We start from the raw sequence: 26,531 nt of genomic DNA, 5'->3' as shown, positions 1-26,531 counted from the left end.
GTCACATGTTGTTTTGCTCTTTAGCTCACTCCCTCCGTACGGCGTGTTATTTACTGTCAAACTGTTACCGACACCAGCTCCGCGCCAGAGCCTGCCGGGACCCGGCTCCGCACCGCACCTGCACCCAGCCCCGCAGAGCCGGCTCCCGACCCTCGGGGGCACACACGCGCGTGCACCATTAAAGACCCCGGCAGTGGGGTAGCCCGGGGGCCGGCGAGGATGGCCAGCTCGCCGCTGACGGGCTCCCCGGAGTCGCCCGCCCAGTCGCAGGGAAGCAGCAGCCGGCAGAGCGTGCGCAAGAGCGGCTACCTGCGCAAGCAGAAGCACGGCCACAAGCGGTTCTTCGTGCTGCTGGGGCCGGGAGCTGCGCCCGGGGAGCCCGCCCGGCTGGAGTACTACGAGAGCGAAAAGAAGTGGCGCAGCAAGCCGCCCAAGCGCAGCGTTGTGCTCGACTCCTCCTGCCTGAGCGTCAACAAGCGCGCAGACGCCAAGCACCGCTACCTCGTAGCGCTCTACACCCGCGACGAGTACCTGGCCATGGCCGCGGAGAGCGAGGCCGAGCAGGAGGGCTGGTACCAGGCGCTGAGCGAGCTGCTGAGCCAGGGCAGGGCCGGGGGCTGCCCCGCCTGCAGGGAGGCCGGCAGCCCGGAGGCCGGCGGGCCCTGCAGCAGCTGCGGAGCCGCCACCGAGGACCCCGACTACGGACTGATGACGCCGGCCAGCCAGGTGTACCGCGAGGTGTGGCAGGTGACCGTCAAGCCCAAGGGACTGGGCCAGAGCCGCCAGCTGAGCGGGCTGCACCGCCTCTGCCTCTCCGCCCGCTCCGTGGCCTTCGTGCGCCCCAACACCGAGGCCCCGGCCGCCCGCCTGCAGCTGATGAACATCCGGCGCTGCGGCCACTCGGACAGCTTCTTCTTCATGGAGCTGGGGCGCTCCGCGGCCACCGGGCCCGGCGAGCTCTGGATGCAGGCGGACGACGCGGTGGTGGCGCAGAGCATCCACGAAACCATCCTGGAGGCCATGCGAGCCATGCGGGAGCTGGCCGAGTTGCGCCCGCGCAGCCAGAGCCAGTCGACCCCCATCAGCGTGCCGGCTCCCCGGCGGCACACCCACAGCCACCCGCCGCCCAGCCAGACTGGGCTGCCGGCCCGCCGGACACGCACCGACTCTTCGTCCTCCGCCACGCCGCCCGCCAGCGCTCCCTGCGCACGGGTGCGCACGGCCAGCGAGGGGGACCGGGTGGTCATACTGAGTCCTGGGGCCCTGAAGACACATCTGAGCCGCTCCAACACCATGGCAGGACCTCGCCCGCTCTTCTACCCACAGTCCCGTCTGCCGCCCCCCGGAGCCCTGCAGCACAGCCGCTCCATGTCCATGCCAGTTCCCCGCTCGCCACCCTCGGCTGCCAGCCCGATCAGCCTGTGCTCCAGCAGCAGCGGGCACGGCTCAGAGAGCAGCGCCGCACCACGACCATCCAGCTGCGGCGCCTCCACCTCCTGTTCGCCCAGCGACGCCGGATTCATGTCCTTGGACGAGTACAGCTCAAGCCCTGTGGACGCCGGGCGACCTTGTCTGCGCGCTGGGGTCCTGCACCACCACCACCGCAGCAGCACCCAGGAGTCTGTGGCTGAGACGCCACCCACCCCCGGCCGGGAGATGAACGGCTACATGTGCATGGAGCGACCACCCAGCGGGGCCAGCCTCGGCCCCCTCCACCACTGCCGCCTTTCCAGAGAGGAGTTGCTCGATCCGGCACACAGGAAACGTACCTACTCGCTGACCACCCCGGCCCGCCAGCGGAGCACCCCGCAGGTCTCCTCCGCCTCCCTGGACGAGGCCACCCTGCTGCGAGCCGCCTGTCGTGGCCACCGCTCCCGCACCGCCTCTCCGAAGATGCCCCACCACCCCTACCCCGAGGACTATGGAGATGTGGAGATTGGCTCTACTGGACACCTTGGCGACGATGGCTACATGCCCATGGTGCCCGGAGCGGTGCTTGTAACTAAAGACTACATGCCTATGAGCAGCTGCCCTGTGTCCGCTCCCAAGGAGATCCTGCGGCCTCGCAATGACAGCCCCCCACAGCTGAACGGCTACAAGACTGGCGAGAGCTCACCCGAGGACAGTGGCTACATGAGGATGCTGTGTGGCCCCGAGAGTCGGCTCAACGGCGCCAGCGATTACTTGAACATGTCCCCTGGCAGTCAGGCCTCGGCCACCCCTCCGGACTGCTTCTTCCACCCGCAGGTCAACGGTGACAGCGACCAGTACGTGCTGATGCACTCCCCGGGTCGCCTGCAGCCGGAGGAGCCAGCGCACGCCCGGTCCCCGAGCCGGCCCAGTCCAGAGAGCATCCTTCACCACCGCTGCCGGGCAGTGCGCCCCACGCGGCTGGCGCTGGACAGTGTGCGGACCCTCCCGAGTATGACCGAGCACCCTACGGGGCCCGAGCCCCACAGCCCCGGGGGCGAGTACATCAATATTGACTTTGGGGAGCGCTGTTCGCCAGCTGGGGGCACCTCGCCCGGCTCGGACTACATGAATCTGGACTATAGTGGCCGCTCTCCCCGCTCCGGCCCGGTGTCACTGGAGTCGGAGGCCGCGTCCCCTCGAAGCCGGGGCTCCGGTCCTACCTCTCCCGTGCGAAGGCAGCAGGAAGACGATGACTACACAGAGATGAGCTTCCCCACACCCCCGCAGCCCATCTGCCCGAAGCCGGAGGCCGCTGTTCTGTTGTCCAGCCCCACCGCCGGCGTCCAGCGTCTCAGCCTGTTGGACCCGGCGGTCACCTTCCCGCCACCCCTGCCCCTGGACCCCGATCGTGGCGCTAAAGTGATCCGTGCGGACCCGCAAGGCGGCCGGCGGCGGCACAGCTCCGAGACCTTCTCGTCCACCACCACAGTGACCCCAGTGTCGCCCTCCTTTGCGCACAACCCAAAGCGCCACAGCTCGGCCTCGGTGGAGAACGTGTCAGTGCCGAGGAGGGGGCCCGGTGGGGAGAGCTCACCCGAAACCACTGTCCCCACTGATCCCGGTGGAGGCAGCCCTATGTGCCGGGAAACATCAGCTGGCTTCCAAAATGGCCTCAACCACATACACATCACGGCAGAGTGGACTGATCCCAGTAGCAAGGCGCGCCCTCTGCTGGCCGCGGGTGACGGCGCGGCCTATGCCAGCATGGACTTCTTCCTGACGCACACCTTCAGAGAGGCGGTTGCCAGTGGCAAAAGGTGAGACCTGCCCTCCGCTTGCCACCACTAATCAAAGTTGAGCAGGGCACGGGGGCGCTTTGTGGGAAGGTGTATGGTGTGTTGCAATCTCTTTCTGTGGTGCTTTAAATTGTAAAACACTTCAGTGGGGGAGAATGACTGCTCTCCCTTTAGGGGTACGTGTCATTTAAAAAGCACCGACAGTGTCGGTGGCTCGGAATGTGTGATGGGAACTGGTTGCCTGGGCAGCATTGGTGCCCCCAAATGATCTGGCAGGTTCAGTTGTGTTAGCCAAAATAATGTTGGCACGTGATTTCTGGCTTTGTGTAACTGGTGTGTACTCCGAGCATGGTGTCTGAGGAGGCCTTCGCCAGCATCCAGATGGTTTACGGTGAGGGGTGCACCATTAGGGCCATGTTTTCCCACCTCATTGTAAGTAGATCGTGCACCTGTCAGCAAGGCCTTGATTTGCTCATGTGAGCCTCCAGTGTGCCAGCCATTGGCCTATGCCGTGAGCACTGCCTCTAGGCGGGACCTGCTGAATTGGGTATTCTGGGAGTCCGTGGGCCAGCACCTGAATTGAACCTTTTGCACTTTCTCCTTGTGCCTTCCACAGACTGTTGTAAAGGACGTAACCTCTGTTCGACTCCCCGACCCGAGTCAAGGGCATTTCTGTGCTGGGTAGGAGTGTCATTGCACCGCAATACAAGGTGCTTGTTATGCAAACGAAGTGAAGGGTGCTTACATTTTGAAAGTAAACGGAGGCGTTTTATGGGGCGATTGATGTCACGTGACCACCCAATAGAAGAGCACCGGAAGCAGCGTAGACCGCAAGCCTAATTAATGTTGAAAAGGGTCCCCTTGCATGAGGACTTGGTCTGCACCTCGTTTTGCTGTGACCCACTCATTAGGAGGCACAGTTCATGGGTTAAAAAGTGTGTTGTGCTCAAGCAAATGAAGATCCTTAGCCCATGTGTGTTTTCAATATTGTTTGTATAGCGCTCCTCAGTCCCTACCAGCCCCCGAAGTGATCATTCATATGTTTTAGTGATACAGATGAAGTGTAAACGTCGCATTAACTGGAGTGTGGGAGAAAGAGAGCTTTTCCATCCTCACGCCTTTTGCCAGCGCGTCCTGTATGAGACTGGCTTTTTTTGGTACTAGATTCAGTGTTATTTAGGGGAATATCTGGGGGCGAAGCATTTGTGTGTACTTTTGGTATATGCCTGAGGCAAATGGCTGTTGAGGGCATTTGTCACTCGCAGTCACGTTTGTGCTGTACCAGTTGGTACCATAGCTACCTTTAGGCGTTTGATCTACTAATTTTACAGATAATGTACAAAAAACAGCATTAGACGTTATATTTCCTCTGAGTATCGCTGATTAGGTAGGGGCAACATTGTTCTTTGCGGCGCCAGAGTGTGGTATTTTTCTCCACACGAAATGTTAATTTAGTGTCCCATCAGCACGGTCCTCTTCGTGTGGTACAGTCAGATTAGGTTTTGAGTCAGTCATGAACTGCATGCATGCGTGAGTGTGAAATATGCCTGCACAGTGAACATGTGGAAATGTTGAATCTGAGGCGCGGGTGTTGTTTGTTTACCTGCCGGGCCTGCTCGTTTTGGCCACATCGCGCCCGTCACTGTTTGGTGTAGTTGTTCGAGGCGCCGAGTCCGACAGGAAGCCATTCATTAGTGACTCCCGCTGTACAGGAAACACTCCAAGCACCTTTGCGGGGTTTCCCGGAAGAGGATTCCGTAGCCTTAAAATAGAGGAGAATCTCCCCCCCTCCCCCCCCAAAGTGCTATAGGAAGCGTCTACTAGATGATAGGCGTTTACATTAACGTATGCCTTCGCAGTCTATGGTTTTGGGGCTGAATATCCTTTTTGAAAGGAATCTTTAATGTCAGTCAATGTTTTCCATATATTTTAAAACGATTATAAAATGTCACAATTTGAAAGTGTGTATGTGTGTGTCAGTTTCCTGGGTTTGCATATGGCCAGTTTGCTGAATTTCTTATCGCACCGGGTGCATTAACCTTGCATACCCAAATAAATCCAATGGTATTAGACCACACAGTCATCAAGTGGCTAAATGCCTCCTACAGTTTAAAGTTGTGTGCCTTTCAGGTAGAATATTGTAAAGTGGTCCACGTGGCGCAGTTCTGGATTAGTTGTGCTTTTTTTTCTGGTTAGGTATGATACTCCTTGACTCGCCCAAACCTCATCTAGCTAATATGATATCCCAAATAAAACTATCCAGACTCTTCCCTCCTCTATCCCTCTTTTGTCCCAATCAAATTAAGACGCACACTAATCCACCACTAATCCTTTGGGTTCTAGAGTAGATGCTACCTGCCAAAAAGCTCTTCAACGCCTTGTCCGAAGTAATAAGCGCTATATAAATACAATTAAAATGAAAGGAAATGCCATTTGCTGGTGCTCAGAGTAAGTCTTAAAAGAGCCCCTTTGAGATGGTTTTTTGTCTCTCCTTACAGTACCCCAGCTTGTTCTCTATACCCAGATAGGGTGAGCTCCTCTGGTCGAAGGCTACAACACTTCTTCTGGCTGAATGTTTGTATATGGGGTTTGTCTCTGTGGCGGTCACCTGTTTGTGTGTGAGTTTGGAAGGAACCTGCTTTGTTTACAAGGTGGAACGTCGTATTTTGGGGGATAAAGGGTTCTTTGTTGTAAGTACCCATGACCCGCAGCACTGTAAACTGCATGTACAGTTTTTACCCTGAATGGCAATTGTTCTTCGAATAGACCGGATTCATCTTTACCCTCAAGCGGATGGGCTGAAGGTCAGATGTAAATGCATCGCTATCGAGCCTCCTACCCTCTTGAGGCGTCGAAGCCTTGTGTTATGATTTGTGGATCAAAATGCTTCGCAGGGAGGTCATGTCTGTTTGACATTGAGGGTTCAGCGAATTAATTTAGTAATATTGAAAATGTTAGGAACCCAAGTGTAGTGGATTTGAGAGTGAATGTGGAAAGTGTTTGTAATCCTCCGGATTTGTTATTGAAGATCACTCGCACGACCCCCCCGTTCCATTACTGCCACACCACACGAGAAGCCCCTCCCAATCCTCCCCTTCTCCTCCCTACATCTTCGTTATTGTAATAAAAGCTGGTTGCCATGGTGACCGTATGCCCGTCTCCACGCTTCACCCACAGCCCCTGCTGTTTCTGTCCCCGGAGGTGCCACACGCCCACAGCCTTTCTTGTTTTGGTTTTTCCGCGCATGCGCACTGGAGGTTATGCAAACCCTGACAATGTAGTGGTGTGTGTGTAAAGCCATGGGTGTGATGGGGATGGAGAGGTAGGGCATCGTCACCTCTTCTAGGTTTAAGGTGCTAAGAGAAGCAGGAGGTTTGGGGGACGTTTCGTTCATCAGATTGCGCGTTCCTTCAGACTTCATTCACAAAGTCGTCGTACGTTGTTTCTGAATGAAATTGTATTTGTGCAGCGACGTCGACACGTCGTCATGAAGGAACTTGCGAGTATAATAGAAGACGAAATTAAAAATGTGATAAAACACGCAACGCTGAAAAGCTTTTATTTAAGCCATCCTCATTCTTTCTTTTTTATTTTATTTTTACTTGAAGTCGCACACGTTTTTAAAATCACATTTAAGGGATGCGTGTTGATACCCCCATGGGTAGCTTTGGTTCTGGATTAAGGGTTATACGGACTCGCATCTCTTTAGGACATGGGAACGCACACTTTGAGCCGGCCCTGGACATCTTTACACAGCCACAAGCAGCGCGTGTTTTTAGTGGCTCAAAAGGCTCCTGGGAGGAGGGGGCCCCGAAGCCCGGGTCAGCGAGGCACGGTCACATGAGTATTGGAGAGTTCAGCTCGGGACTTCTTAGAAACATTAACCGGGGCCTGTTCTCGCTGGATTCGAGGTTGTTAAAACCGTATCTTTCCAGTATGGTCTCTTTGTCAGTCTAAAGGCGGCTCGCAGCCCGCTTCCGACTGTGCCCGTGTGGGGGTTGTCGTCAAGGAATTAGCTGTTCTTAAAATAACCCGATGGAACCGCTCTGGTGGCGCCTTCTCACGTGCGCCGGACTTTCAAAAGTAATTGAACACAGAGTACAGAGCCCGCGTCCCCGAGAACCTGACTACTCTGGTTTAGCCAGCACACTCCTGTCAGAGCAGGTCGCCTCTCTCCTCAAGGTGCTTGCGTTTTTCTTTTTGCTCAAACTGGATGCGATTTTTGGTGTTCCGTTTTTAAGAAAGGGTGAACATGGGCTAACATAGGGAAACTGAGTATAAGACATTGAACCCTTTCTTTGAAAACAATGAATGAATTTAAAATTCTGGTAGGTTATTAACTACACCAATTTACAGTGTTCACCAATGACACACAGGTTAGATAATGGAAACTAGCATTGGCAAAGCAAATCTGCCTTGTATTTTGAGTGCTGACCAAAATATTCTAAAGGCCCGTTGCAGTGAAAACAAAACAAACTTGTTGTAGTCTTTGAAATAATAGCAGACTCCAGAACAGTTAAGGCAAGACCCTTTATTCTGATAATCTACTTTCCTCACCACTGGGTTCTCAACATTCTATCGCTAACACTCTCTGGATGTACCTAGTAAGCAGGGGAGGGGAGGTGGACTGTACCAACTGGGAGACAGCTAAACTACTCTGAGATTACAACACCGCTCCTTATATTGGGGAACACAAAGGTAGAGAGGTGCAACACTCTAGGAAATGTCCACAAGTCTATCTTTTACTGCTTTCTGTATGTAGTGGATTTATGGGATAACTAATCCATTATATGATGATTCAGTGTACTTGTACATGCGAAATGGTACCTTGAGCATTGCAAGACAAGAAGTCCATAGGAGTCTATGATACCCCATAAAACCGAGAGACCGGTTAAGAGAATGTTCCTCTGCCTGGAACCAAAGTCCGTTCTGTATATTTTTAAATAAATGGCAGCAATAGGTTTGCAGACAAATGGACTTTCATGCCAGACCTAAAAGCAGAGCCGGAAACGACATCTCAGTGACTATAGAATGCAGGCATGATTACTAAAGTGCAGCCATTGATGTGTTCATGGTCTTAACTATTCCACACCATTTCGGTGGGTTTTTTCCCCCGAGGCCCCTCTGTCAAACTCCTCTGCTGCATTTTCCTCGTAGGAAACTAGGACCAGACGTTCAATCTGGCCGTACAGGTGGCAAAACCTAGCCTTATTATTCCCCCTAGCAATTTCCTGTTACATTGTGTCTGAACCTATCTGTTAAAAGAAAAAGTTGTCACACGGGCTTACTATTACACAGGCACCTATTTCAAGCAAATTACTTTAATTCAACATAAAAATCTATTCTGTAGTCTAAATTTCGCTTCTAAAATACGAAATTCAGAGAAGGTTTAGCTTTTGCTCTTATCTTTTATTGATGTGTTTTACTATTTTCTCTAGTTGTATTCAGAACAGACCCTGTAATAGTTAAACTCTGAAGGGAAGAGAACAGCCAGCTCTTGTTGAACTGGAGGCAGCTTCAAAGCGTCGTCACGACTGGCTGTGCCTCGGCTGTGGTCGTTCTTCAAGGCGGATTGTGTCTGTAGCTCTTGTCTCGAGGGCTTGTTTCCAGGTGGGCCAGCAGCCGCCGCTCCGGGCACGGAAATGCCTGCGCTGATGCTATCTTTCCAGCACTTTATGTATCCAACTTAGTGAACGCCGATAGGTCATTTGTTAGTGAACGTTTACAGCATCTCGTCGGCGGGAAAGCCTGCCTGTTTGCGTTGTCAAGGAAGCTATAGTTGTGATTGATCTTGTGATGTGGACTTTTTCAGAGGCTGAAACGCGATCTGTGCATGAAACGTGTGCATTGGTACGTTTCTCAGGCGTGCAAAGAGAAAAGTATTTTGAGCTGAGCACACTTTTAAATGCTGGACTTGTAACATTCCATTTTCACATCATTACATGTAGTGAGGGCTGCTTAGATTTAATTTTTACAGGTGCTGGGCTACCAAGGTGGTCCGAAGTGCTCTTCTGTCACTCAGTTATACAGGTAGGACCGCCATTGCCTTTACGTGGATTTCGCAACGTAATTTAGGGTGTCTGTTTAATATTTGATACAGTAAAGCGCCCAGAACAGGTTCCCTTCTTCTATAGCCCAATATCAAGAGGAGAAGATTGAGTGTGCAGAAGTAAAACCTGACGAATAGATTTTTGCAATAAAATGAATAAATATCAGTGTTTAAATCCGGTATTGCAATGAGGGTTCGCTTTTATGTAGATGATGGTGTTTGATAATATTTGCATAGCCCACAGCCTGCCATCAGTACGGCATCGCAACGCCGTTCAGTGTCCCAGGTTACAACTTTCCATATGTGGCGCACTGTTTGTATAGCTGTGCGGTTATGTAGGTGTTGATGAATTGTGTGCTTGTTGGTTGAGCCCCGAGGCTTTTAGCATTTCATAGTTGACAGGTATGCCATTGATCAGCAGAGGTACCAGTGATAAGAAGCTGGTCATAGTAAGTGCTGTTGGTTTTTTTTAAATTCATTTTCGGTTTGAGTTGTGTGTATGTTCAGAGCTCTCTTTCAGTGTGTGCTGTTGGAAGGTGGTGGACAGCTGTGGGCTTTTGAGGTCCACAAAATGCATGTTTGTTCGGTGTGTGTGCTTTATTTTTTCTGTGTGCTGTTGGCTGTTCTGCGTGTTGTATTTGAGGGTTGTTGTGTGCACTTATTGATATCCAAATAGTAGGCATGTATAGTTGGCGTTGGGTGATACTCTTAGCATGTGATGGGTAGGCCGTGGCTGTTTTGTTTCTTCAGTTTCATTGAATGAATTGCGCAATTATAGCCACGTGGCTACTAACTCCTAGGAGCTTTTGCAGGACTGAATGGGTTAATTTTAAATGTCTTGCTAAGGCGGTAGAAGTGCACTGTTAAGTGTGAAAAGTGAGCTCCAATGTGCATACACATGTGGTTTCTCTCTGTCCTCGCGGACTGGTAAGTTTGCATGAAGAGCACCGCATTACTCGTTTCGCACAGAGCAGGCCCAGCCTTATCTGTGAGGCCAGGCTTCCCTTCATCGCTGGTGTTAAGCTCGTAGGTGAGCTGCGGCGAGCTGGCCTTTTTGTTGTTGAAAGAAGTATTGCCGGACCGTCCACCGCAGGTCCAGCCGCAGTGCCTCTTTGTGGCAGTAATGCAGCGCCGTGGTATGGGGGCGGGGCCTGGCGGCATCCGTCATTGTCTTTTCAAGCGCCTCAAAGAGAACACTTCCTTCCTGGCAGATGGCGGCCCCAGGGCCGTGCACCTGCCTTTTCCCTCGGAGCGCACACCCGTAATCTAGGCCCGCATCACCGCCGACAATAGGCTAATGATTGCAGACCATCTGCCCCCGCCTAAACAAAGTGGGGAGAAGCCGTCCCTCAGCTGGGAGTGGCAGGGCCCGCCACGGATAATGCGGAGGCATAAGGCGCCGGAGACCTTCAAAAGATGCCCGGGCTTTGCGCGGAATGCGCAGTGATTACTATCGCCTGTGGGGACTATAGAACAAGCAAACGAGCATGTGCTAAGCCCATTCTGCATTCCACAGCCTCCTGATGAAGCCATTCTAAATATTGGGCTGAAACGTTGGTCATCTACTAGAAGGAGACAGGTCGCAAGTGGAATTTAATGGGCCGCGCAGCGAATACAACGTATTTATTCAGTGGGAATTAGCTGAAAAAAATTCCCTTCTTTACTCCGCCCTGTATGCTCCACAACTCTCAAGATATGTAGATGTTTTGACGCTGCATGTGACGTCATTTATAGATTTTCTTCTCTAACTTAAGGCTATATATTGTTTTTTTAATTCTGAGCAGTATGCAATTTCCTTATACCATTTGGTGAAAATGTGTGTGCAGTAAAATATTATTGTAATAAAAAAAAAACTTTTAAAATATCTATTTTAAGGTGCTACCAACCCGTGAAGAGTAGTGTTGCAGTGTTTGTGCTTCACAATTGCAGCACTTCTTTTGAAACAGGAACGGTCTGTGCCTGTGCCGTCACAGAAGCTGGGTGCTGCGGTCTACGTAAGAAACCGGTGTACACCTTACACGTAAAGCAAATATGCAGTAATGTAAACATTACCAACCGCAACTGGTATCCTGGTGTGGGTGTGTTTATGTAATTTCCCATGGGTACCCGTTATCATAAAATACATGCCTGATGCCAGTGACACGTTCTGCGCTAAAGCTCATTGGGAAATATATTTGGCTGGCCAGAGTTCGCCCCCCCTGCATTTATTTGAACCCCTCCCTTCCAGGATTGAGCAAGGAAGCTCCTTTTTACGTCACTCGTCTGGCGCCGCTGTAAGCGGGTGTGACTTACAAAGCTTCGACCTTTTTACCTCGTTTGTTTCTAGTGGACAAAGATGGGCCGCCGGTAGGTTAGCTTTACAGTACTTTGGAACTTGTTCCCACCAGAAAATGTGAGATGGAACTAGACCACACAACCCGACATTTTTTAGTTGGTACAGACTTAAAATTGCAGTGCAGCCTGCAAGACCGGTTTTGTTGTACTGTTTGGTGTGCGGCTTTGATGTTCAAAGTGACTCATTTCTTTAGCACTCTAACAGTATGTGAAAGCAAGTTTGATAAGTATTTACTGCTGGAAAGCAACAGTAGTTTATGAATGGCGCTCATTTATAGGTTTCTGCAAATTATGTCTTTTTTTTCATTTAAACTATAAATGTGTCGGTGTGTTAGAGCGCTATATAAAGAGAAACTGGATTTTTTTGGGTGCCACATATATAATTTAAAACTTGCTCAGTTGTAATAGTCACGTGTAAAGTGCGGGCTTCTGGCTAACAGTTCTGGTTGGATTCTTCTTATTGGAGCAGAATCAAGCCTGGTTTGCGTATTGCAGGTTGCCTTAGGAGCCCCAGTAATTTCCTGTGGCTGGGATTAATTAAAGCAATTCACTTAACACTTTTATTTTTCTATCATTTAGTTTGAATAGACTTTTTTTGATACATTTTATTTTCAAACGTATTTTTTAGTTTAATACTTGCATAACGCTGTGTGCAACACACATAGCATTACTCTGCCTCATTATGAGTGCCATGGTATCTTTCAAAATGAGTGTCTCTATATTTGGGGGTTTTGTATAGCAGTTCGCTCCCAAGTATTACTGGAAGGAATTTGCACAAGCAGAACAGTGCAGAGTGCATCCTGCTTTTACCCCATTATATACCCCAAATACAGTTTCTCCACTGCAAAGAGTTGTGGTAAGAAATGGCACACTTGGGATTTACATACCAGCCAACTCCTTTTGGGTGCATCATCTGCGACATAAGCACTTTGAGCCAGTCCTGCTTTTTTGCTAACTCAAGCCATGGAACAAGACCCACTGCAGGAAGTTAAGTCGGTTAATCCTTTGAGAAATGTTCGAATTCTATTCAGTTGCCTTGGTCAATGGTGCTCCAAGGTAGTGTCCAGTTTTTGCTTTTCCAAGGATCCATTCCTTGTGGCCCACAGTGAGTGACTATAGCCTTTCTTGTGTTTTATGGCATCTGTGCCTGTCCCCCATGCAAGCTGCATTGCCTGGTGAATCCAACAGTAGCCCCCGTTCTGGGAGTGGCCTTGTTATGCGACTTAGTTAGTTACGGGACAGTTTAGTGACTTGTCCCATGCTTGTTTGGATAATCGTTATCAATTTGCTGGATTCTTTAATAATCTGCATTACATCACCAAGGTGGCTGCTCTAAATGTGCACTTTTTTCATGTGGCAATGTAGGAACTCAATTGGCGCTAAACGCTATTGCAGAGTCACCTATATGTAGTGCCTGGAAATGATACTTTTTCGTTATTCAGAGTACTTCTTTTTTCAGGAGGTTCATGCAATTCTAGTAAGGTTTCCTTGTTAGAAATATAGCTGAAGCATACATCAAATCTTTAAAAAAAAAAAAAAAAACTCTGTAGAGTTCATTGAATTGTAGGAAGCATCGTGTGATCAACCACAGAATAGAACATTGCCCAGATGACATGAAAGCCATATCCAGTTTGAGCAATCTTAACATTCCATACTAGCAAGAATGACCTCTTGCCTGGAATGTAACCTTTTTGTTTGAGTTTCCTGTTTATCAATACTTTGACAAGTTAAATGGCTTTGCCTTGGGCGCTCCCGCTTTTCTTAAGGGGCACTTAAAACCCTCTCGGACATTTCTGCATAATTAGCTGTATGGGAACAAAATGCCCTAAAAAAAAAAAGAAGAAACTTTTTTCCTCCTTTTGATTCGAAGGTAAATGAGATCAAAACCAAGTGAGTAAAGGTGAAGGAGCACACTTAATTCAGGAAGTTATGTACCCTACAGGTTACTTCCTTGGGCAGCCTTACCACTGAAGGTCTAACAGCACTGAAAACTATGCGCTGTTTTTGTAGAAGTGGCACTCCCTCCTAGGTGGACGTGACATAAATGAACGACTAACAATCAATAGTGTTTGCCTTGAACTGGCTATCCCCACCATTGTATCTGTGCTTGTGAAACTTTTACAAGGTCATACATAGCTCTGTTCCTTTTGTACAACATCACGGTAGAGTTTGTCAGTACTGAGGCAGGCAGCTGATAGGGTAGGGTGTGTGTGGATTCGGATGGTCTGCTCTTGAATGCCTCATTTTCCAGTGTCAGCCCTAAACTAGTGGTTTGTTTTCTGTCTGGCATCTTGCTTATTTCTGTGTTTGTGAAAGGAGGTTGTTTTGTTGTATGTGTGAGTGAGATTGTACATTCAATGTATTGGTTTTAAATATGCCGCGTACAGATGGTGTTTATGCTTTCTCCAACTCTTGTTGCCTGCAAACAAGAGTTACAGCACACTCCCAAGTGGCTGCATGTGTAGTACCTCCAACATCTGTGAGCGTGCTGCACTTGAATTTCATTTAAAAACACTCATAATGCATAGCTCATATGGGTAAAAATTGCTAAAGTGTCTGTGGTAACTTGGAAGCTGTGGCATGATGATACTACAGCTAAAAATCTTAATCACATTTTATGACGTCTGTTCTATGAGCGCAGACTGGGGGGCAGGCTATGACTGATCGGATTTTGTCGACTTTTCCCTGGGCCCTATTGTACATCTGTTCAAACTCTTCCTCAAACTGAACCATTGTTTCCCATCTCCCCTTCCCTCTAGAGTCCTTTTTCCTCTGTCGCCATTTACGCTGCCCCCCCCCCGTAGAATGTTTTTCTTTTTATTGAAATGTATAAAGCTGTCTGATGCATGCAGAGATTTGCTCCAACCAATACCGAAATTAAAAGCCAGGTAGTCTTCGATGTACTGTGATTATTTCAATAGACGTGTTTGGTTATTCCAAGCAGTCAATGGTGACCATCTCGCAAATCCTTTGGACCTGCTCCCTTCCAGGAGATTTTTTGTTTACAAATGTTGTGCAGATACCCTTGTTGTTGCAGTGGGCCGTTGGAAATGGTAGGCGGCAGGGCAGTCTTTCTTCCTGCTCTAGTCCTAGTGGCGCTGAAGTGTGGCACACTGTGGGTAGAGCTCGGGTCCACTCGGAGGATGCAGTCAAACGTTTACTGCAGACCCGTGATGGTGGTGCACACGAGACTTGTCCATCTATGGTAAAGGCTTTGCACCTGATCATGGCTCTCACTGGGAGCCATTGCTTTCTTTAACCCCATTGCTGCTGGCGACATCCAACGGACGCCGCGTGCACTACCTTGGTAGTGCTGCGCACGTCCGTTGGACATCGTGGCCCCGCCCACGCAATAGAACGTTCCGCACTAGCGCGGAATGTTCAGTGCAGTTAACGGGTTAACATCGGGTGTGGAGCACGGGTATAAAGACTAGGAGTACATACAAATTGTTAGCTACAGATGAAGTGTTTAAAACAAATCTTATGAGACACCATTGTCAATACTGTGGAAGATAGCTTTTTTTATTTATAGGCTTGTTTGCCATGGCTAAAAGAGAGGAGGTTGAGGAAGCTGTGCTGATGTCTGACAGTTCTTCTGTCCATTCAACCTTGGATGCACTTTTGTACCTGGCCTCACCAGTGTGTGAGCATTGAATACCAGTCTACATGTAGTCCACCCCCACGGTTATTGTTTTTTGGTTTGGTTTTGTGGAACTGTGAGAGATGATTGAAGCTAAAGGGGATGTTATTGTCATGAGGGGGGACTAAGAATGACAAGATGTTTGGGAATCCTAATTTGCTCTTCAGATGACTATTTTGGCTCCTCATACCAGCGTGTCTTGTTTGACTCTCTCTTCGTTGGTAATGATGTGCACCACCCAAAAGACTGTGACTAAACCCCATAGAATTTGTTGATGTGTTCGAGCAGGGTTTAATGATCAGCTAAGTCAATCTTCTACATAGTCGAGGAAGTTTGTAATGAATCTGTAGGCGACAGTTGAGACCGGTTCATAATGCTGTTTAACAACCGACACAATTATTTGCCTCTATGGTGACAAACATGTCAAAAGCACTTTAGATCGTCACATATTAAACTCTTTATCTCATAAATGCATTGTGTAAGAAAATCATATTTTTGTTTTTCGCAGCAGTAGTCTTCTTTCAAATGTTTTATTCAAGACTCTAAATGCGAGCCAGACTCGCTGGCTTTGCTAATGCTTGTTTTTATTAATATTACCTAAACCACTTAAAAACTTTGGGTGTCATTTCTACATTAAGAATGTCTAGTTACCCAGCCAACCTGCTTGCTTATTCTGTAGTCTTCAGCCCACTGTGCTCTAAAGCGCAAGCCTAAAGGAATTCACTGTTTTCAACCTGCACTTAACCGAACCGGGGAGAACAATTTTTGAGCATTGGTGAATTTAGTAGGCCTTCATCAGGACGTGAGAGTGCTAACTAAATAAATACCCATGAACTTTGGCTCTGCCATGAACTCCCTGAATGCCAATAGAGCTGCATTAGGGTTGCCGGTCTCCGCTTTCAATCAGTTTCTTACTACTTCAATAAACCATTCATAGGGATTTCTTTTTTGCTGTGATCTGGTTGCAATTAACCATCTGCGCTCATTTGTAGTTTTCCATTTCAATAATTGATTTAAGGGGTGATGGTGCATAGATTTCTTTTGCAATATATAAATTGTTCTCGTTCACTGTTTTGTACACTCTCTTTCTGTGGTCCGCACAGCTACTCAGAGATGCTTATCGGGTCACCAATTACTCAAACTGTAATATCATCATGTGTACTAAACAAGCTGCATGCTTCCTTAATGGTCTGCCAAGTAGACTTGCTTTGTTTTGATACAAATGAAATAGTACATACGTTTTGAGATTTAGAACTCCTGATCTTGAAATTTATCAATGCCATGCATTGTACACTTTTACGGGAGACTAAGGTGAAGCTTTATAAAAATTGTAATTATCCAAGTTTTACTCACTAGCTTTATAGCTCATTAAGCAAATATTTTCTCATGTCCTTCCCCAGATGTTAAACTTTGAGACCTAGTTATAGGTTTTTGCTGGAAGATTTTTGTCTTAATTTCTTCATTTGAATGGCTTCCCTCTCTAGTTAATGTCTAAAATGGCTTCTGTCAAGGTTCTTCGATGATCTTTTGAGTTCTTCAGTTGATAAGATTGTCGTGCCTGAACACTTTACCTCTTGTAAATGCATTGATTTGAAGAGAAATCTTCAAAGTGGTTTATAAAGTGTTGCCTTTTCGTCCTTTCTTGAATGCTGGAATGTTCTCAGTTTACCTTCTCGGTATTTTATTTCCACATTGCAAAAGCACTTTTCACTGTAAAGAGAACTTTAACTCAAATCGAGCCAAGCTGGCGAATGTATGCAGAATATTTACATTTTGCACAATTGTTATACACGGGGGCTTTACACGGGTAAAAAAAACGATTTCTGCAAAGTATATGTTATGCACCACTATTTCTTCTTAGTGTTAAGGATTTGCGCAACCTAAATTGATGCCGAAGTCAATACTTTCACACATACATGGAAAGTGAAAAAAACTCTGCAACTTCCACACAGTTGCAAACGTTTCCCTATAACTTAGCAAAGGTTTCATAAATATTAATTAGAACACCTTTGCACATCCCCTATGATGTTTATGCCTTTAATTGTGCTCAACCATTTTTGGAAATTTGAGCACTTGTTTTGTTTTTATTTGCGAGTGGAAGATCTGACACACTTAAACCTAAGCAGATGTGCACGTTTCTGTTTTTCAGGCATGTGACTTCAAATGAAGTGCTTACTTATTAAATATGCCTTCTGCAATTAAAAGCTCAATTAAAATCTCAGGTAATCATTGACTAAAATAGCATAGATGACCACAGAACTTATTACTCCCTCACACTGGAAGTTTGCACTTGAGTTTTAAAAAAAATATCTTCACTCTTAACTTTCTGGTTTAGTTAATTTCTTAAAAATAAAGTGTGCGAAAGCAATGTTTGGGCTGCCCAGACGACGAGTTTTCTACTTTCCTCTCTCTCCTCACCCCTTTCGGTACTTTTTCCCATTGTATCATCTTATGGTTGATTTAGAGGACTACACGAACACACGAATCAATTTTTGCATTTGTATTAGTTTTGAATTTCAGATAAGGGGTGTCTTCATGCTCCCTTCCTTTAGTGTGGTTTGCGCGTGAGCAGTGTGAGAAGGGCAGATCTAACCAAGCGTTCTGCAACCTCTAAACAATTCAATGACAGCTATGCATTGGTGATACACAGGTCAACGGCACCTCAAGCTTTGAAGAGTACCATCGAATGTACCAGGAGCTTGTTCTCTGGGTTGAAGTTAAGTAGGACTCTAGCATGACCACCCAGTGATGTTTCCATCAGTTGAAGCCATCAATCATGGGATGTTATACCAGACTGACAACTAAATGGAGTGGGATGCATATCTTGTTTACATTTCTAGCTTTCCTCTCTGTTCCCATCCCTGACCTATGTTACTATTCAGTTGATCTCCTTGAACAATGTTAATGTATTAAGGCCGCAATCGCCCAGAAGTCCTTTTTGTTTTTTTTTTTGTTTTTTTTTTTGTGCCCCTGGCTCGCTGTGGTACCCAGTGCTTTACATCTTTAAGCAACTATGTGGATGTATTTAAGTGTGTAAACATTTGTACAAATGCTGATGTAATTTGTTAAAGAAAGTGGGCTGTGTCTAGTTGGTGACTATGAATGGTTACTGCCTGCCTTAGTTTCTATATACGTCCTTTGACCCTCCACCCCGCTTTATGCACCCAGTTAAATATCCGGTAGTAGAGGAATAGATTATAGTTCTGATTTATTCAGAATGCTCCACTTAGTTTCCTAGTCGCAGGAAGGGTGTTTCCATGTAGTGTGTGTGTTGGTTGTTTACTTGGATCACTTGGTTTTATAAGATGCCCTCTGTTGGTTAAAGAGCCATGTAGGATTTGGCAGCCTTTACAGCTAACCCAGCCTTTGCCTTTTGATGGCTAGCGAAAGGCTATTTAAGTGGCAACAGTAATGATGATCGAATTTCCCTCACACTTTCCTGTGAAAATGAAGCTAAAAGTTGAGCCCATGGCTCAGTTATGGGGATGATTTAATTTGAAATGAGCTTATTGTAAACTTGCCTAAATGTACACATTGCTAGTTGTGTATCGTACAGTTGGTAATCCCGTTGTCTTTGTTCTAGTGGAATCGGCCCTCTTTCTTCTTTCACCAGGCATCATTTTAGAAGCCTCACAGATTTTTTTTTTTTTTTTTTTTTTTTTTTTTTCCCCTTTCTCGTTACGAATCGGTCTTGTAGTATTGCCATCTGTCTGGATATTCCTGTTGGCAGCACTGTTCTGTAGCACGGAAAGCATGAAAAAGAGTTCAGTGCCGTTGGGGGATGGGGTGTGTTCTGCAGTTTAACTCCCCTCTACAGTAATTTTTGTCATTACAATACATACATTTTATGGTACCACAAGAAATCTACTTAGTCCTGTTTTAATATCCGGCTTAAGTCTCGTGTGCAGCGCTAGCGGGCTTGTGCTTTCTACTGCAAGTACACTTCACTGTACATTGACTGATCACAGTGCCTGTCCAACATGGTTGTGTGCCCTTGCATCACATGATGATGGACTGATGCAGTGTTGTGCTCAGAGTTTTCGAGGTCTGGCGTGACAGCACAGATGGTTGCGGACCTATTACTAATGTTCTTAAATATTAATGTTGTGAATGGGCTTTGTCTCCACCTACATTCTTTCTCTCACTTCTTGCTGTTGGTAGTTTTGGGAATCATCGCCGAAGGAGTTCTGTCCATTTTCATCCCACATTCATTTCTTTATCTCATAGATGCAGTCTATACAGAGAACAATCATGTATTGGTTTTTTTTTTTTTTTGTGTTGCTGGCTTTTAATTTTTTTAATACTTAAATCCAAATGCAATCCAGACCTATTGGCTTTGATTATTCTTGTGACATTGTTTCTGAGAGAACTGGGGTTCCTACTATTTTCACAAAGGGACTCCAGTTCCAAAGATGCCTTCTATAAGAACCAGTGACATCAAGGGATCCGCACGGAAGAATCTGAACCAAGCGATTTGTAGCCAAGGCACTCGAGAGTCCATCTCGTTTAGGGACACGGTTATTCCAACACACCCCTTCTCTGGCATGTCTCCCTTTCAATTTGAAGTGAATTATTCTGTGTGAAGGAAAATCCAGTCCCGTCGTTTTTATTATTTTTATTTGGGACGATTGTAAAGTACTGCTTTGGTATCTTCTGGACACACATTCCCCTCCCCCCCCCCACACACACATAAACATGGCACTCTCTCCTCCCCACGTGGCCTAGATATTAGTGCACAAAACACTCCTTGGCACTATCTCTGGCTCTCATTCGACGGGAAGTCATTAAATAGGCATAACCTCCTGTGTTCACCAGTATTTGACCTTCTGCTTTCCAACATCCATTTATACAGCCCCTACAAACACACTTGCATCCCTCAGTTACTGGCTTGGTTGTGTGAAGTTCCTCCTTATGAAGCCACTGGCCATGCCTTATTGTAAATGCCACTCTGTTTTAAGGTACTCTCCAAGCAAGCACATTTCGCCCTTCCTCAGAATACCAATTTCTACCAGAATGGACAGTTATTGTATTTGTTGAAGATTACTATGTAGCCGTTCTGGTAGAGACCACCGAGGAGGCGGCACTCCAGTTCATAACCACAACGGTAGAAATGTGTGTATAGGGTCCCATTAGTCACCCTCAATAGTTTCCACTTATCTGCAGTTGAAAATAAATGCCAGGCTCTGGCTGTCAATTAAAGCCTGCCCCAGTGGGCACAGCGACTTCCGCACGATGGTGTATTTGATGGGAAATGAGGCTTTGTCACTCCAGCTTGATAGTGATGCCATTTTAGCCTCCCATTACTTGATAAACCTTTCAAGCAAGAGGAGAACCCAGCAGCAATAAAACGAGCAGAACAGCTCAGGTCAAGATGCAGCCTGTACGTTTTTTTGCAGACAATGACACCAGAATGGCACCTTGCTTACTAGGGTGACAAAGGGGAGTAGTCATTTGCATATAGTTTCATTATCTGAAACTAATATTTTTAAGCAGCGTTTGTTATATTTATTTATATCCGGAATCTCACGTATTATAACTACAGACTCCCCCTTCACTATCAAGAACTTTGGATGTAAACTTCACAGTGGGTGATGTAGTTCACGTGATGAGACTTTGACTTTCATTTGATTATGAGCAGGAGCTTGTGTTTTTTTCGATTTAGAGAAGCTTCGTGGGTTCTTGGCCTGTTGACAACCTGTCTGGGTTGTTTTAAAATTCCTAGTATTTTCTTTAAATTGCTTTCTGGAGTAGTCCATTTATGTTGGTGATATGGATCTATACCATTCATCTGTGTACATTTGTCAAATTTTCTTAGATAACACTAGCCAGTTTGTACTTGGGTACTGACCACGTTGTTACTTGGAATTGAGTATTGTTCATGCACTTAAAGTTAACCATCTGTTTCCTGGGATTCTTTGAAATATTTCAGTAGCTTTGGTTCTCTTTGAAAGTGGAGACATGATACTTTAAATTTTAGAAATTACAATCCAGAAACTTTTAATGGTGTCTTTATTGGACGTTTTCTAGCGTGCCTTACCTTGTTTTCATGTGCAGGTAAATACCAGTTACAATCTACGTCTTCTGGAGTGCCTAATGCACCACCCAGTTCAATCATGGAAAAGTTGACAGTGCACACCCTAAACAGTTGTTCAGTCATTCTTAGCTAATAGGCTTTTTATTACCAAAGTCTGTGTACTCCTTTTAACCAGGTTAAAAAGTTGGTAGGGTGAGTCAGCCTTACCCACTCCTAGGGTCACACTCCAGGGGTAATTTGAAATCGTGCCTTTTAAAATCATGTAGGCTTTGTGCTGCCCACTTCTGAAGTGACCCACAAGTGTGTTTTACCTCGTTGTGGAGTGTCGAGGATACTTGCTTTTGAAGTCTTGGGACGTCCACCCAAGCAGCCAGCCGAGAATGCTTGTGGATGGAGCACTGTAGTCTTCAGCCTCTTATTGTGCAAATGCATAGGGGGGGGGGGGGTATGTGTCCGTGTAGATCGGGTAAATTATGGTTGTTGAATTGGTTTTTTATCTACTTATTAGAAAAAGTAATACAGAGAAAAGTCTTTGCTAATATATTTGAAACCCTTTAAACAATTATTGGCAGTCAGTAGGTCTAGTATGCATTTTTAGTCTTTTATTGTTTTTTTTTTTTTTTTTTTAAAAAGACTAGTGCAGTGAAAAAACGAAACGCCAAACGATTGGTTTCTATTAACTCTACATGTGTGGTACATATAGTAAATAAAGATAGTGCCTCATGCATTGCAAGCAAGCACTTCATAGGTAGGAGGTGGAATAGCATAAGGTGAGAGTGATATTGGCGGGGGCGGAGTCAAATCCCAGATTGTTTATTTTAAATAATTGGTAGCAGCAGGACTTGCCTACAACAGCTCGCTCGAGTCGATTATAAAAAGGAAAAGACCATAAAGAGGTGTGGGGGCTCACAGAAACGGCTCTTTTCCTTGGGTCTTTGTTGACCAGGGGAGTACTAAGCCTGTAGATTCGCCCTTGTCTTGTCCTTTGGTTCACACACACAAGACCTGCATCTTTACGGTGTGCAGACTTTCAAGTTCTTTGTGGTACTGAATGGTTGTTGTCATTTTCAACAAACTTGGATTACGAAATGTTCTTTTTGAAAATGTCTTTAATGCAGGTTTTTTTCTTTGAAGTAACAAATAGGCATGTTTGCACATGATGTTAATGAGGGGTGTAGCTCTCCAAATACATAAATGTCAATGGGGTAGTTTATAGTTGTCAGTTTTGTATTTAGTTTTTCTCCCATTCTGCTGAAACAAAAAGTAGCAAGAAATCCAACATAAGATCACGTAGTCTAAACCTGGTAACATGGTAAAAAGCGTGTGTATACGTATTTATTGACGAATTTTTACCTGACACTATTTAGTAATTCTCCTTTTGTTTGTTTTTCAGAGGGAAGGACCTGATTTTATCTCATGACCTTGCCCCACAGAGTACAACATGAAGCCACGGTTACCTGCCATCTGTGTGCAACTGAAGCTGCTCCAAGTTTACCTTTCTGTTCTGTGCAATTTCTGTGTTTTCGGCAGTTTTTATCTGCTACAGTGCAGTAGATCAACAAGAAGATGGGCAACCTGCCTCGTTTGGTTTTCTGTGACAGACTTCTGTCTTACCGCTGAGCTGCTGTCATGAAAATAGCCCAGTTGAAGATTTCTTTTTACATAGACAATCACATTTCCTTTCTGACTAGCCTTTTATCAATGCCTTTGATTCCCTTTTGCAAAGATGAACCCTATTTATTCTTCAGCAGGCTGGGAGATTTTTCTAACCCGTTGGAACGCAGTAAAATCTGGTATTTGCTGACATACCCCTTTTTAAGACTACCACCGCCCTACCTCGGTTCAGAGTAACCCAGATGTTTGTATTGTTCATACGAAAGGAGACTGCCTTTATTTTTATGCTGAATGTTCCTCAAGGACCGGTGTCAGCCTTACTGTAATCAGCTGCTGCGTGGATCTAAGAACAGTGTTTACTTATCGGACTGGAGCCAATTCAGGACACTGAAATCTGCATGAAGTATTGTTGGCTGGGCATTAATGAAGGATCCACAATGCTTACACAATATTGCTGAAAAAGCAAGAGTTCCAAAAAAGAACTTGAATGTCTTACATTTTGTATGTATTTTTTAATCTTATTTGCGGGAAGGCCTCTTGTTCCAAGTAAGAGTTTCTTCTGCCAGTTCCCCTTGGAGGCATTGAATAAGCAGGCAAAGGAAATTCAAAGCTGTTGGCAAACAAGAGGTACACTGTTGTACATAGTGAAACTGACCAATTCTGGCACACTGTATAGAAGGCATTATTTTAAAAAGGCTTTGCAGTCAGCCTCTTATTTATTTATAGTCAGGACAAGTAGATATTTTTCAGTATTTAAAAAAAACACTAAAGCAAAACACTTGTGCCCTGACTGACCTCACAGTGAGGAAAGCATTGCACCGGAACAGCAGAATGTTTTTCGACTGCTTATATATTTGATTTTAATAATCGTATATATTTTGTATTGGTACCTCACCCGTGCCTGTTCTGGCAAATTAATGTTATACGCACCATATGAGTTTTCTGTCAAGTTTGTACAAATACTGTTAATTTTATGGAGAGTATCTTATTTTTTTGGAGGACGGGAGTTTCAAGGTCTTAGAAATGTAGTTATTTAATGTCCTTGCAGTCTTCCTTCTGACAAACTGATCTTTTAGAACCGGGGATTGTATAATAAGACACAGATGAATGTATAGTGTGACTGCGCTTTTCTACACTTTTCTGTCCTCTCTCACCCCACCATATCCCTTGAACTAGGTGTGCCTCATTGTGCAGAAATGCATGAGTGTACCACCAGAATATCTAGATTTTCATATCAACATGCACTTACATCAACTCCACGAAATCTACTTCATATCGCTCATGGTAGTAGATTTACTATTCTTATCTGTGTTTATGTTGCTGATGGGTTGATAGTCGGTATTCTACGTTTAAATACAGATCGGTCGATATTATTGACTTCGATATTTTGACATACCAACCCAATGCATGTATCATGGAATATTTGCTCTGAGGTCAATATCAATGTATAGCGTTCTGTAAATACCTGAAAGTTGTGCAACTTTGTATGTACATTTCTTCGTATGTTGGTTAGCGCTATGATCTGCGACATCAACAAAAATGAATGCTGATCCCTTCCAATTACCACCTATTGGTTTGTATTTTGAAATTACTACCAACTTGATCATGCCACTATAACAAAGTAGATTTATATTGTTCCTGCATTCTTTGAAAATAACTTGACACCTTGCTAAATTATATACTCTCCTCTACATTTCATTAAAAGGCATATGCAATATTTACATAATCTAGTTTACAGAATGGAACCAAAATGTATAAATTATGTTTGCTAAAATTCTTCATGTATATTTGGACTTTATACATTTTTGCCTGACTTAACTTAAAAAAATGTAAAATACTTTTTTAGGTATATATTGTTTCTGGGTATCAAGAAGTTAAATATATTTCTGGCTATTGTGATGACAAGAGACTTAACTTATCTTGCTGTGTCTTCCAATGTACATGTTGTATATAGAGACATGTGATGCTGCTGACAAAAATAAATGAAATTAGAGCAGTGCATTGTATTTAGTCTTTATTGATCATGGATGCTCTCTTAATAGCCATATGCAATACAATAAACTAAATTATTTATGAAAGAAAATGTCTTGATTGCTTATTATTGTGATAGATAAGTGGGATGGGGTTGCTTGTGATTTTTAACAACGAAAATCTTGCCCTTTTCACAAATGCTTATTTTACAAATTACTCCACATTTTTTTTCGCCAACATTCGAAAAACCTCAAAGGAGTGATATTGCTCATCCCATGGTTTGGACTTCAATCTCCCTTTACTGGTGACATACACAAACGTTCTACCTTTTGGATTTTGTAGTTTCCATTTTTTGGAGTGATTGGCTAATTTCTTTGCATAGTATGCCTAGTTCATCCTGTCTCTCTTCCATTTTCCTCTATGAATGTTCATGCCAGCCCACAGTGGAGAACAATCCATCTCTCCCACACAAAATAAGTTAAAAGAAGCCCATCATGCTTGCTTCCAGACAGTAAACATTTTGCTTAACTGCTGCATATTGTGGCACTTTGGCCCACCTCTGTTTATTCTCCTCATCCCCCAATTAACTCTGTAGGTCTTCTACCACAGAACAAATTAGTTGATCTTTTTCTCCCTCGTTATGGGGTGCCCCTCGACAACTGATGTTTGACCCCCCTGAGGTCCCGCTCCCCCCTCCTCCTTCCAGCGCACAGTAGTTTCCTACTTTAATATGCCCTTTGGTTAATAGCACACATTTTTAGGTCTCGCCTAGACGAAAGCAAAGCGAAGCTTTGCTGTCTATGGCGAGACAACTTATGTAGTTACTTTTGGGGGAATGTGGACAGCAGAGTTCCACGCGCTTCTCCTGGCCGAGATTTAACCTCGGGAGCGCGCACGTCGCCGTGCCTCATATTCCCATTCGCAAACAAAGGCTCACTCACGCATGCGCACATACACAGCCGTACACACACTGCATACACACACGCACCCCCCCTTAAACAGACACACGCGCACACACACACACTCAAACAGACACACACCTCTCCTCTCCCTCAACACACTCACTGGTTCTGGCGGTGCTCGGTGGCGGTTCTGCCTCTCGGGCGGCGGTAGCGCTTTGCGGGGCTCTCTCACCACATGAGAGCCCCGCCTTCCCCATGCGCCCGGCCGCTCTTCCTTCGGTCCCCCATCTCCGCCTTCCCCATTCGCCCGGCCGCTCTTCACCCGGTCCCCCATCTCTGGACCGGGACTCAATCAGGAGCCTTCGTGGCTCCTCGGGCAGTAGTTTCTCTCTCCCTCTCTCGCCGCGATGGGGCAGGACTTCCGGTTGGGGCCGCGATGGGATTGGCCGGCTGCCCAACCGCTTCCGGGTCGTCGCAGGCAGCCCGGCGGGGACTTGAACAAACTCCTGGGCTGCGGTGGTGAATTAAAGGCACACGAGGGGTGGGCTCCCTCCCTAATTTAAATATGCCGCGAGGAAGGCACTCGCTCGTTTTTTTGTTGCTTGTGGGTTTAATCTCAGTGGGTTTTGAATACAGTCCGACATCTGCCTCGTTACAACCAATTTGGAACCCTGAGCAAACGAGAGTTTGCGCTCTGAATATGGATTACGACGTGTGTAATGCCGCACTTTTTCACTGAGTAAATTTAGCATGTAAAGCTGGTACTATCCGAGTATTG

At 45.9% G+C, this 26,531-nt stretch overlaps 1 protein-coding gene across 1 annotated transcript; it reads left to right on the top strand.

The window, feature by feature from the left end:
* IRS2 (insulin receptor substrate 2) lies at nt 1-24,963 on the top strand. Its single transcript, XM_078658258.1, has 2 exons — nt 1-3,230; nt 22,660-24,963. Exons 1-2 carry the CDS (start codon nt 220-222, stop codon nt 22,709-22,711), a joined length of 3,063 nt encoding a protein of 1,020 aa, XP_078514384.1. The 5' UTR covers nt 1-219; the 3' UTR covers nt 22,712-24,963.
* The last annotated feature ends 1,568 nt before the right edge of the window (nt 24,964-26,531 follow it).

Source organism: Lissotriton helveticus, chromosome 8 (genome assembly GCF_964261635.1).
Source record: "Lissotriton helveticus chromosome 8, aLisHel1.1, whole genome shotgun sequence".
NCBI lineage: Eukaryota > Metazoa > Chordata > Amphibia > Caudata > Salamandridae > Lissotriton > Lissotriton helveticus.
This window is presented reverse-complemented; position numbering and strand designations above follow the sequence as displayed.